Source organism: Zalophus californianus, chromosome 3, assembly GCF_009762305.2.
Source record: "Zalophus californianus isolate mZalCal1 chromosome 3, mZalCal1.pri.v2, whole genome shotgun sequence".
Taxonomy (NCBI): Eukaryota; Metazoa; Chordata; class Mammalia; order Carnivora; family Otariidae; genus Zalophus; species Zalophus californianus.
Genome location: NC_045597.1, coordinates 97,199,798 through 97,213,852, shown reverse-complemented (window position 1 = coordinate 97,213,852; position 14,055 = coordinate 97,199,798). Strand labels below are relative to the sequence as shown.

Sequence of the window (14,055 nt, the reverse complement as noted above, 5' to 3'; positions counted from 1 at the left end):
CCAGTTTAATTTCTGTACAATTGGCCCAAAGCTTTTATACAGTTCTCCAATTCTAACTGCAAGGAAATATACTCAAAACAAGCAACACTGGCTGCAAACAAAATAATAACAGAGGTTTCATGAATTTAATAATTGTCTTAAATTGCTTACTATATTTCAGAGAGTATTTTCAAATACATTATGTCATTTAATGCATACAAAACTCTCTGAGGAAAACGACAGTATCTTGCCATCATTAAAGATAAGGAAACTGAATCTTGGGAGTTTTAGTTTCTTGCCTATCTATTATATTCAGAGTAAAGTTAGGACTCATGGTCATATTTTTACTCAGCTTAAAAACTGAAGTTAATCACTGTACCTTATTCTCTGTGAATCATGGTTTGCTTTCTAGTATTTGCAATAAATCCCCAAGCTTCAAAATATAGTATCTTTATATAAACTAAAGGCTTTTTAAGGTCCTTCCATTTAAAACCTCACATGAGTCTACTTTCCCTGAAAAGATCTAGTTCAACAGCATTTTCTGTGTTCCAGCATAATGTGCTAGGCATAATGATTCATGCTATTTCTCATATGATAGACAAGTTATATCAGTATCACCCGGGAATCTGGAAAAAATAGCAACTCCACACTTCATTCTGAACTAGGCAATCAGAATTCTAGGTATGAGCATGTGGATATTTGGAGTAACAATTCCCAATAATCTGATAAAGAGGTAATGTTGCAAAAACTAAAAATTAAAATTAAAAATAAAATTACAAGAAGAGCTAAAGATTGCAGACACCATGGAAGGACAAAACAGATTTAGATTTGGGTCATGGGATCATCATTAATTGTGTGATTTAGAGGGGGATGGAGGGAGATCATGATTAACCCACTTTCATGGCACAGTTTATTTATAGGATAAGAATAATAATACATGTAATAAGCCATGCAAAAGACAGCTTCCTCCCTAGAAAGGTTAAATAAATTTTGGTAGTGTATAGTAAATAAAATAATAGATCTTAAGTATTTAAACTACAAAAGACATCTGTAGTAGTTTACCAGGGCTGGGCATACTAATAATAGAAATGTTATTTTCTCACAGTTGCGGAGAACAGAAGTCTAAGATTAAGGAGTCAGCAGGTTTTACCTATTCTGAAACCTCTCTCCTTGGCTTACAGCTGGTTTCCCTCTTGCTGCCTCTTCACAGGGTCTTTCTTCTGCATGATTCATGCACCTCAGGTCTCTGTTGTGTCCTGATTTTCTTTTAAGGACACCAATCAGATGGATAAGGGTCCACCCTAAAGTCCTGATTTTAATGGACTCACCACTGGAATGGCATTATCTCCAAATACAGTCACATTCTAAGGCAGTAGGCATTATTAGAGATTCAACATATGGATTTTGAGAGACAAAAGTTAGCTGATAACAACATCTAGTAAATTTTAGTTGTCCATTATTTTGTCCCATTCCCTACCTCCTCCTTTACCTAAACTCACTGGTTTCACACAGCCCCTGTACCAGTTCAGTTCCATTTGCTGCCCAGAAGTTATTTTCTTTAGCAAATCTGATAACCTTAAAGCTTGTTGATGAGGATTAGTTTGTGTACTGTTATGTACTGGTGCTTCTAAGCAACACATAAGCATAATGCAGCCAAGAAAGTTTGGTGTTTTGACAGGAGAGTGAATAGGGTGAAAATTTCTGGTATGCAGCTCAAATAAAATTGGAGACGTTCTCAGAAAATTGCATGTTTGATGCTCTTTAAATCTATCACATGGACAAATGCATGTTTGAACTATATCTAGGTTTGGATCTAGATAATCTGTGATTTTATGAGAGGCTGCTTTTTTACCTTTTCTATATTCTAGAAAATAAGATACCACTGTACCATTGTAATCTGACTTTTTAAAATTTGACCACCTTATCCCTCCAGAGACAATGTTCATGCTTTATAACCTGCATGTCTTTCTTTACTTCTAGTTTTCAAATTTTTCAAACCTATGTCTTTCCTTTTCTTGTTAACTTTAGTGCTGCAAAATAATTTTTTCTCAATGTATCCTTAAATTCTCTTTAGTGAGAATTCCACCAGAAAAAAAAATACAGGGAATGTTAATGCAATATTTTTTGAGTCTGAAATTCTTTAGGATTGTCCATTTCTTGTGTTAAGAAACAAAATTCAATTGAATAATTTAAAGATCTAATTGACTTTACTCAATGATTTATGATTTGGGCAGCATCCCATCTAGCAAATAGACCTGTACAAAGTGGAAGGATTTTATAGACAGGAATGGGGTAGGACAGAAGGGTTTTAGCAAAAAAAGTAAGACTGTTTCATCCCAGGTCACCTTCCCTTAAGGGGAAGATGGGGGCTATGGGAAGGGTCTTAACATATAGATTACCTCACTAGCATAGATCATGAAATTCCAATGTGATTGGTTTAAAATTCCAATCCTGGGAGAGGATGAAATTGCATTTAAGTTAGGTTTTAAGTTTTGGTGAAATTTAGTAAAAGTGACTTCATTTTGGGTCTGTTGTCCTTATAATGCTTATTGAACTATTATTAAGTCTCCATAAATGGTTCTGATCTCTATCAGATCCTTTGGCCCTTGTATACCATCTGCAGGACATTTCTAAAACACATTGGAAGAAATTCAATAAAGTAGGACCTTTATGTCAACTTGATCATTATTCTTTAGAAATGACAATGGAATGTGAATGTATTTTCCTTCATTTCTCTCATTTGAAAAATGAGTTAAAATAATCTCTTAGAACAGCTTTAAATCTTGTTTCATATTTTCAGTTCATTAGAGAACTTTTCATTTGAAATTTTACAAAGGAAAATGGCATTATACTTTCAGGTTTATTATCAAGAATTAACAGAAATTTTAATAGCCCACATGGGTCTTTTCCAAAATTTTTAAATAGTAAGTGTGAAAGCTAAAATTTCTACCACAGTGCCAATTGCTCTTGTTTTGGTCCAATGTGTTGGTATTTACAGGGATGAAGAACCAGGAGGCCAGTTGGTTACAGATAAGTTCCATATTGACTGGGATTCAGTACTTGTTGACACAGATAATGTCATCACAGCACGATTTGATGGCAGAGGAAGTGGATTCCAGGGCCTGAAAATTTTGCAGGAGATTCATCGAAGGTTAGGTTCAGTGGAAGTAAAGGACCAAATAGCAGCTGTGAAGTAAGTGGGTGCACATTTTCCTACTGTTTTTCTTATAATGACAGAAGCTAAGTATATGATACATTAATACTACTAATACTGATTCAGAGATTTATACTTTAGTGAATGGACAGTTTTTCTAAGTTAGTCACATAGACTATTGCATTTTTCCAGTACTTTTCACTCTTAGCATCAAATAAAACAATTATCTTACTTCCCCTCTGGAATTAAAATTTACTTTGGATTTATGAAAATGGGAGAGACCTTACAGCGCCTGGATGTTTCAGTTGGTTAAGCGTCCAACTCTGAATTCTAGCTTAGGTCATGATCTCAGGGTTGTGAGATTAACCCCAGCACTAGCCTCTGTGCTGGGCATGGAGCCTGCTTAAGATTCTCTCTCCCCCTCTCCTTCTGCCCCTCCCCTCGCCCTATCTTGAAAAAAAAAAATGGGAGAAACCTTAATTTAACCACTCTATTATTTATTTACAATAATCTACAATGTCTATTACTTCCCAGTTAACTACAATTCCTAAACTTTCACAGATACTATTCCCACACAGGCATGAGTGACCAAGAAATCTAGTAGGTTCTTTAAAACAGCACACAGAAATTGGCTAGGATAGAATCAAAATGTAGATCAGTGGGTCTGGAATGGGGCCCAAAATTCTGCATTTGTATCAACAACTGGACCATCACTTTGAGTAGCAAGATTTTAGAATCTATGATCTTTCAACATGAATAGAGCTCCAGCCACTAAAGTGTTCCTAATTTGAGATCTGGGTTTTGTGTGTATGTGTGCATGTATGTGGATGCCCGGAATGAATTCCCATATGCATTTGACTCAAGAAAATATAATTGTATTTTTTTTCTCATTGCAGATTTTTACTGAAACAGCCATACATTGACTCCAAAAGATTAAGCATTTTTGGAAAGGTAAATAAAAATGTTGTGTATATGTATTTTTATATGTATATAAAGTACATATTTATACAAATGTGTATGTGTTTGTATCTGTACATATAATTTCTTCACTTTACTATAATATCTCTGTACTATTCTTTAAAATGTAATATTATAATTAATACTATACACATTCTGTCATTTATTAATCCAGCAACTATTTATTATCTAATTGGTGCTGGTATTAGAAGAACAACAACTGAACAACAACAAAATCTGTTTTCATAAAGTGTATCTTCTAGAAAGGAGAAACAGATAAACACATACATTAAAAACATAGCTTCATATAGCAATAAGTCTTATAAGGAAAACAAAAAATCAGTAGACAAAAGTTAACTCTGGGAAGGGCCAATGTTATTAGAATTAAGTGGTCAACTAAGGTCCCTTGGATTAAATGGTATTTAGGCTGATACCTAAATAACAAAAGGGAGCCAGTTCTATAAACCTCTTGAAGCAGGGTGTTCGCTATAGAAGGATCAAGTACCACAGCCTTGGGGAAGACAGACAGGGCTTAGAAACTAAAAGATGAGGTGCCTGGGTGGCTCAGTTGGTTGGGCAGCTGCCTTTGGCTCAGGTCATGATCCTGGAGTCCCTGGATCGAGTCCCGCATTGGGCTCCCTGCTTGACAGGGAGTCTGCTTCTCCCTTGACCTTCCCCCCTCTCATGTGCTCTCTCTCTCGTTCTCTCTCTCAAATAAATAAAATCTTAAAAAAAAAAACTAAAAGGTGAGCAATATGCATAATTATGTCTTTAGTGTTTTCTGCATGGTATTTATTTCTCACTGCCATAATTTTTATGTCAGTTTCAACATCATTTTCACAGTAGGGAAATAGACTCCATACAGATACTTACTAGTCACCTAGTTTATCTGTATCACGAGGCTAGACACCATACAGATACTAAGATGAAAGGAAGGAGATCTGGTACTATTTTAATTCAGAGACAAAGCAAATTATTGTTGTTCATGGATTTAAACATAAAATACGTTTTACTATCCATAAATGAACCCAGAGATACATGACAGGAATATCTGATCATTTTACTGGAGTATAAATTTTACTGGTGTTCACTGACAAGTGAGTATAAGAAAAGCTGTTTAACAAATGAGTAACATGTAAATCAGCACATATTCTTCCCTGACTTCAGATACCTGCAGTGCATCATGTCTTTGCTTTATTTTATTCTTGTTCTCAGTAATACTCAAGAGATCAATAGGGACAATGCTCCTCTGAAATAAGTACCAACAAATAAATGAAAGCCCATCGCTAACAGTAAAGATATTAGTGAAAAAATGGAAATGTCTAAGCAAGTGATCATTCCAAAAAAATGGAAACTCTAGACAAATTAACAAGTGCATAAAGCAAAGTCTTATCATATGCTACAGCATGGATGAACCTTGAGGACACTGTGCTTGGTGAAGTGAACCAGTCACAGAGGGACAAATTCTGTGAGATCCCATTTACGTAACTTATCTAGAGTAGTGAAATGCATGAAGACAGAGAGTGGAATGTTGGTTGTTAGGTGGTGGGGAAAAGGGAAGTTGATTGCTTAATAGGTAATAGAATTTCAGATTCGCAAGATGAAAAAGTTCTAGGGATCTGTTTCACAATAATGTGAAAACACGACTATTGAACTGTGCACTTAAAAGTGGTTACTTTGGTAAATATTATGTTTCTTACCACACACACATAAAAAAGTGCATATAGTGGAGAACATTTTATTCTTCAATGGTCCTGATACATGTAATAATTATGAAGGACTTAGGGCTTATCTATTTCAAGGCTCTACTCACTACACACATAAATTAGTCTAAAAGATCAAATGAGCTATACAAACGTTCACTGCTATGGAAATTTAGATTCAGAAGGTTGTGAAATACCTCACAGAGAAAGTGGAACTTTTACTGGATGGTAAAAGTCATTCAGCAAGCAGAGGACAAGGAGAAGGCTTTCATATAATGCCCAGTGTGAGCAGGGAGAGCATAGTTGAGGAACATAAAGTGACTGACTATCATTAAGGTTCACATAAAGGAAGGACAGGTGACAACATTGAGAGTACATCTGGGCAAAGACCTCAGGGAGTCCTTCATATTAACAAAAAGTTAGATTTTAGTCTACAAATAGGAAAAAATAAAGTCCAAGGCCTCAAATTTAGAAGTTCAAAATCCCATATTTATCACTTTATTAGGGAACTGATGAGCCTCAGGTAATTGACTCTGGCAATCTAAATATACAAAAGACCTGGGATATAAACAAATGAAACAATTAGATTTTACATGGAAAAAATATCCCATTTCAATTAAAAAATAGTATCTGTGACTGAATTATAATTTAGAAGGTAGCTTTCTGATCATATAAAGGAACGCTGTTAGCTTTAAGACTTTTAAAGTTCTTATATTTATTTTTCTTGGAATGTACTTATTTCATTTCAGTATCAAATTAAGTTATCTTAAACTCATCAAATTGGCTGGGGAGTAATGATCTTGCACTTTTGGAATTAGATTACAAAGCTCTATGAGGCTTTGTTTTCTTTGTTGGAAATATTTAATGTTTAAATTTATTTAATCAATACAAGAATATTAGGATTTTTCCATTTCTGGGCGCCTGGGTGGCTCAGTTGGTTAAGCGACTGCCTTCGGCTCAGGTCATGATCCTGGAGTCCCAGGATCGAGTCCCGCATTGGGCTCCCTGCTCGGTGGAGAGCCTGCTTCTCCCTTTCCCTCTGCTTGCCTCTCTGCCTACTTGTGCTATCTCTGTCAACTAAATAAATAAAATCTTTCAAAAAAAAAAAAAAGATTTTTCCATTTCTTCTGGAATCAGTTTTAGTACTTTTAAAAGATTTTTCTCCATTTCATATATTTTTAAAGATTGTTGTCAAAGCATAGTATATACTCTATGTTTAATCATTTCACTAGTGGGGGTAATGCCCCATTTGACTCCTCATTTGGTTTATGAGTGCCCTTCTGCCTTTGCTAGAGCACTCTCTCTTAATTGCTCTTATTCCCCCTGCTTGTCTTTCTTCCATCCCCCCATCCTTAACTCTTTTATCGAACCATATTTTGGCTTAGTTGTTCTCAATTTGTCTTTTCTATTTCACTAATGTCTACCCTTACTATCCTTATTTTTTTTCCTTCCACTTTTTAAATCCATTTTGTTCTTAAATTACTCACTTGAATGTCTAGGTTATTAATCTTCAGCAGCTTTTCTTTCATTTTAGTTACGAAATCCCTTTGCATTACTCCCTTAGGTACTTCCCACTAGTCCTGATAGGTAGTACTTTTTTTTTAAAAACTTCATATCATTATCCCCAGAACCTAACCTAACCTCACATAATATATAATAATTCTAATGTTCATTCTCTCAATTAATTATATCTAAGTGTTAAAGCTAAGAAAACTAGAAAATTTTCTGACTTTTATTAAAAAAAAAAAAACCAACCTAATTATATGAATTGAGAGTAGGTGGCAAAATTCAAAACCTATAAACATCATATGTAGAACTGATATTGCTATGATTACCAGGCTACATCAATGGGGAATAAAATTAATTCCACAAACATTTATCAGATGTCTACTATGTGCCTACTACTTTTCAAAGTGCTGGACATATGTCAATCATACACATACGTACATACACAAACACACACATTTTGGATTTTTAGTTTAATGAGGAAAGAAACAAATTTAAAAAATCAGTAAAGTATATAAAATGTCAGTGATAGAACAATTAAGGAAAATTAAGCACGGAGGAAAATTGGGGCCCAAGGTTAAGGAAGATATAGCAGTTCCATTTGTAAGACAGGAAAGATTTGACTAAGAAATCACGTTTGACCTAGGAAAAGGGAATTTGAGAAGGCAAGAAACATGGATATCTGAGGAAGGTTAAAAGAAAAAAACGTACAAACATATGCATTAATATGGAAGCTTGTTAAAACCTGACTTAGGGGGTACCTGGGTGGCTCAGTTGGTTAAGTGTCTGCCTTTGGCTCAGGTCATAATCTCAGGGTCCTGGGATCCAGTCCTGTATCAGGCTCCCTGCTCAGCAGGGAGTCTGCTTCTCCCTCTCCCTCTACCCCTCCACCCTGCTTGTGCTCTAATAAATATTAAAAAAAAAAAAACTTGACAGGGAGGTAATTATTGCTTATAGTTTTATATATTCTCAATTGAGATAGGGCTTGTTAGTGGCAGTCACTTTTAAAGTTTGAAGCTTTTAATATATATAATATGAAGGATATAAGATGGGTTTCTAAAAATTGTGATAAAATGTATGTGATAACATTAAACAAATTAAAAAGATTTAATGTAAAATAATACAATGCAATAAATTGTGTTACTCATAAGTAGTGTATTTTTATTTCAAAACATTATGTGCCATAAGTGATGTGGTTCACAAAGAATCTTAAGTCTAAGGCTAGGAAAAACCTTTTTCTCAGTTCTGTCAGTATTTCTTTTTGACTGTATTCATCAACTCTCGAGTACTCAAAAAAGTCACTTAATGAATATCTGAAAACACATGATGCATGAAAATATAAGTTTTCAGTAAAATGGTTATTAAAGACCCCACCCCCTGGCTCCTCTATGTCCATCTATCTATTGGATTCAGTTTCTTCTATCATGGGTAGAATATAACTTTTTTAAAATAAAATATTCTCAGGAAACATTTAAGTCCACTGAATAAAAATTTTTAAAAGATCAATGTTAAAATTGTGTAAGTAATGCTAAAATGCTATGAAAATGGAAAGGATGTAACAGTGAATGGAAAAATGTGATTACTGAGAAACCAATAAAATGACAGCACAATTGAACAGAACAGCCTATACCATTAACTATTTTTGATCTGTATCAAATAAAAAACACCATCCAATTGACTAAGTCAATATGATGACCCACAGTTTCTGGCATCTTCCTCTTAGACAGGAGTTGTTTTAAAAATTAAAATCACCATCTTTTATCTACCTAGAACTTACATCTGATTCCTACCCTTGTCCAGGATATATTTTCCGAGAACTCTTTAATGATCTACTCTTGCATTCAGTGAGTAAATATAAGATGGTACAGAGGAAGGTGGGCAATTAAAATTTAATTTATTCTAATGCCTCCCAATGTTGATTTTCATTTAAAAATAGAAGTTATTTTGCTGAAATAAATCAAATTAAGGCAGCATTTTGGATTAGGTTTTTGAATGCTATAGAGAGAATTTTATTCAACAGCTTTCACTATCATCAAGTCTTAGAGTATTTAGCTTCATTAATCTCAAATTTTCATATAAAAATTGGTAAAATGCAACTCTTTATGCAGCAGCAAAGATTTACAACCCTAGTTTCACTTTAAAATCACATGGAAAGCTCCATAGCCCATTCTCCACAGACTAAATTGTTTCAGAGAGCATTGATGCATATGTTTAAATCTCCACTGGTCTAGGGAATGCTGATTGAAGCTAGGGAGATGTTTGGGTAGGTATATTTGTTAATATTATTATACCGTAAGAACTTAGTATTCAAAATGTGGAACAACAGCCTAGGCATTCCCTGGGAGTTTGTTAAAAATGCAAAATCTTGGGTCCCACCCCAGATCTACTGAATTAGCATAACACGCATTTTAAAAAGATCTCCAAGTGACTGGAATGAACTTTCAAGCACTGTTCTAGAATCTGAGCCTCCTTTGGAAGACACCATTCTACTTAGTTCCTGAAGATAATCAGACTGAGATTTATGTGAAACAGAGATTAAAAAAACATAATACCAATTTATTAATTTCTATTATTAAATTGTGATGTACAGTTGTTCTATGGATTGGAATATTCAGCTGTTCTCTCAAAGTCGTCAGGTTATATGAACAACCAAAATCATAATCAGTTGAAAGTCTGCTCTAATTAGAACCAGAAAAGTTACCAACTGAGATGTGCATTTTTCATTGTGGGAACAGTGGTGCCCCATGGGAAATACTTGAAACCTCTTGGCTACAACACCTTGGTCTTACCTCCGTGTCCAAGAACTCGGAACAATACACTGGAAGAGCTCCCTTTAAGGACAGAACTTTTAGGGGCTCTCTACACTTTTGTTCTGTAATAGCTATTTACTTACTTTGCAGAATTCATCCCACCCCTGCATACTTCTGAAGGGAAGCAGAATATGCCTCTTTGGCATAAGGATTATTTTGAGCTGATTATTTTAAGAAACAGCAGACACAGGAGAAGCTTTGGAAACAGAATAGAAATTAGTCTTTTGTAAAAGATGTTTACATTTATAAATCTCCATTTGTGTCTCTCTCCCTGTACCAGGATGAGAAGGTTGACTCTAAATCATACAAAACTTTTATTAATGGAGAAGGCACTGACTCCAAATTGGATTTAAATCTAACAAAGCTTAACCTTGATTATAGTTCTTTTCCTGGTAGCCTCCCATAACTGAGCTCCCTCCAACATCTTTGTCTTTGGCTAAAGATGGTATTTAAGGTGTTGCCTTGGGTCACCTCAAGGAATTATTCAGTTTCACTGGGTATCTCCCATGTGTATGTGAGGTATTCATGTTAATAAACTTTTTTTTTCTTGATACTCTTTTATTACAAGGCATCTCGGCCAAGAACTCAGAAGGAGAGAGGGAAATTATTTTTCTTCCCCCCCCCCCCACTTCTTTCTTTAGTCTTTTAAGGCTAATGCTTCTGAACTTTGCTGACCTAAGGATATTTTTGTATCTTTCAAAAAGAATGAGTAAAGACACTCTGTGGTGGTTTATCTCTGTAAAGGATAATTTTATTTCCCTCATTTACCAATTGGTGAAGAAGATTTGCTCAAGCTTCTGGGTACTAGCTAAATGTTTCAGTACTAAATTAACATACGCAAAGGAAGAAAAATAATTTTCCTTCTGTCCTTCTGAGCTCTTATCTGAGGCCCCTGTAATGAAAGACAGATTCACAAAAGAAAACCAAGCAGAAGTTTATTGACATACATACAGAAGACATACCCAGGGAAAAGTGAGTAACTCTCTGAGGTGGGCCTAGAATTCAGGCTTAAATAGCACTTTAATAGGAAAAGGAGAGTGGGATGTAGGCCTTTTAGGAGAGTGAATGATTGTTAGGAAAGAGGAATGGGCCCTTAGAAGAACAGACGGGAAGGGTGACAGTTTATGACAGTCTCTCTAGGTGTGCTGTGGACTTCTAGTGACAAGAATCAATCTTCTAGGTTGATGAAATTCCCAGGGAGGGGATCTATGACAACTGAGTTCCTTTTGGAAGATCCATCTTTAGGCAGATAAGTGGAGTTCAGAGAAAGCCTTTCCCTGCATTTGCTCTTTTCCAAGTGTCTGCAGCTCAAAATAATCAATAGGCCAAAGTGGCATATTCTACTACTCTTCACATAGGTTCTTTCAGACACTTAAGTAATCTTTGCAATTGGGACTTTGATGTCAATCATCCCACTTTTTTAAATAATGTTCCAAATAAGCATATGAAATTCTGTATTTCTCATCTCAAGAATTTAGTGAGAATAACAGATTCCTATTGCATTGGACCACACTAATATCATCTGGTAATCTTTCAAAAGTAGACCTCATCATGAACCAATTGCATCAGAATTGCTGAGGCTAAGTCCTGAGTCTTCTTTTTTTTTTTTTTTTTTTAAATATCTCCCAGGGTACTCTGATGTCCAGCAAGATGAAGAACATTGCCCAGAGCATGGCTAAATATTAATTTCTAAAATGAATATGTAACTCAGTAGGTCATTCCCTTAGCCCAAATCTACTAAATTGTTAAAATCTCCTCTGGAATTCTCCTGGTCAAATCATGGGCTACAAAAGAAAACTGGACATCTTAATTTATTTTTTTAAGAATTTATAATTAAATTAGTTCAAAAGCATTGCAAGATAAATTTAGATATTTAAAATTAAATTTAAACAATAATCCAACTCATGTAACTAGAAACATTTTTTATCAACCTCACTTCCTTCAAATATTTAGGTGTGTGGAACTGAAAGCAGAATCTATATTTGCGATAAGAGATTTTAAATATTTAATTCTCCTTTCCTAATTCTACATAACTATCATTATTAAATATTTCACTAAATGTATATATTTGATTTGATGAAATGATTTATGATTTAATAAGTGCTATATTTCCCTAGCTTTTAATTATTTGGAGTTATTCCCAGATATACCACATGAAATCAAAGAGCAAACACTGGACAATGTTGATATATAATTGATTTTATATTTTACCTAAAGTTATTAAAATAGCGTGTTATATAAAAACTTAAATTCTTTTCAAAATTTTCATCTATACAAAGTGATCTTAGTGTATTCTTTTCTCAGGTCTGAGACATTGTAAGACAGTCTATTATGTATATTACCAGTGATTAAAAGCTAAAAATATCTCCAAGGATAATTGATACAAACACTCTCACTCTCTCGCTCTCTCTATATATATATATTTTTTTCTTAATTTTGCCAGGGGTACGGTGGCTATATTGCATCAATGATATTAAAATCAGATGAAAAACTTTTTAAATGTGGATCAGTGATTGCACCCATCACAGACTTGAAGTTGTATGGTGAGTACTTCCTACAGATTGACTTAATATAATGTATTGATTTGTAAAAAAAGAAAATCCCAATGCAGAAGAGATCAAGTGAGCTCATTTATCATGTGTTAAAAGATAGATTTTTCAGCTGTTTATCACCTTCCTGATTCAATCAGTTTTACTGGAGCATGACAATTAAATGTGAAATGTAGAAATTAAATAATGAAATACACTAGTCAAATGGTTTCTAGTTTATTCTTAAATTTCTGTTTTCTTGGGTCACAGCCTCAGCCTTCTCTGAAAGATACCTTGGTATGCCATCTCGGGAAGAAAGCACTTACCAGGTAACAAATTTAAAATAATGAAGAAAGAAGAGTATATTTGTTCTAAAAATTCAGTCAAATTGCAAATACAGGTAGATCTATATATACATAGATATTTGTGCTTTCCTTTATAGGCATCCAGTGTGCTACATAATATTCATGGCTTAAAAGAAGAAAATATATTAATAATTCATGGGACTGCTGACAGTAAGTATTGTATTTGCTGCTGCTGTTTGATGGGGTCTGACCTTGAACAAAGGGGTACATCTAAGAACTTGCTTCCAAGGGGCCCTGTAAACTTTTTGAAGAAGATAGCAGAGGATAGTGGCACAAAGAATCCAATGTATAATAGGAAGTTAGAAGGATGTCGGGACCAAGAGGAAAGAAGCTGTGAGCCTCGATGGCAACGCCATCCAACAAAACTTTCTGGGATGATGGAAATGTTCCATATTTACGCTGTAGAACACTGTAGCCACCAGCCACATATGGCTCTTGAGTACTTGAAATGTGTTTAATAATTAGATCAGTAACTGAATTTTAAATTATTTCTAATTAATTAAAATTTTAATATCCACATATGGCTAGTGACTACCACTGAGGGTTGTTATTTAGCACACTTCAAATTGAAAATAACTTTGAAAACAACAAGATAGCAAAAAGATGCCAGCACAGAGAAAATTCTGATAGGATCACTCACAGTTAAAAACTTTTTAAAATGCTTGTTTGTCACTTCCCCTTTTCCCATCACTTTAAACATTGGAGATGGATGTGATTGATATTACTAGTAATAAATATAATTTTATATTCACTTTGAAGTGTTTAGGGGTCAAAGTATATACATATATATTTATGTTATACTTTACAACAGAGGACCGAGTATTTACAGCCCCATTCACAGATGAGAAAAATCAATTTCAAGGAGGAAACTGATTTAACCAAGGCTATCTGGCTAGTAAGCAGAGAGTCAGAGCCTTGAATCAATATTTCCTAATATCTGAACTTGTTTTTGTTGGTCCATCCTGTCCTGCCTCAGTAGTTTTACCCCATTTCACAGAGAATATCACTAATAAGGTCTTTTTTTTTTTATTTTTATTTATTTATTTGAGAGAG

General features: G+C 34.4%; 1 protein-coding gene across 7 annotated transcripts in view; it reads left to right on the top strand.

Moving 5' to 3' along the window:
* The window catches only part of DPP10 (dipeptidyl peptidase like 10), a 1,417,029-nt gene that overhangs the window by 1,387,991 nt on the left and 14,983 nt on the right, over positions 1-14,055 (top strand). For all 7 annotated transcript variants that reach the window (XM_027590078.2, XM_027590077.2, XM_027590079.2 and 4 more), the window contains 5 exons: positions 2,978-3,172; positions 4,030-4,084; positions 12,553-12,652; positions 12,908-12,966; positions 13,080-13,152. In XM_027590078.2, coding sequence (XP_027445879.1) covers positions 2,978-3,172; positions 4,030-4,084; positions 12,553-12,652; positions 12,908-12,966; positions 13,080-13,152 — 482 coding nt within the window. The remainder of the gene's footprint in view (positions 1-2,977; positions 3,173-4,029; positions 4,085-12,552; positions 12,653-12,907; positions 12,967-13,079; positions 13,153-14,055) is intronic.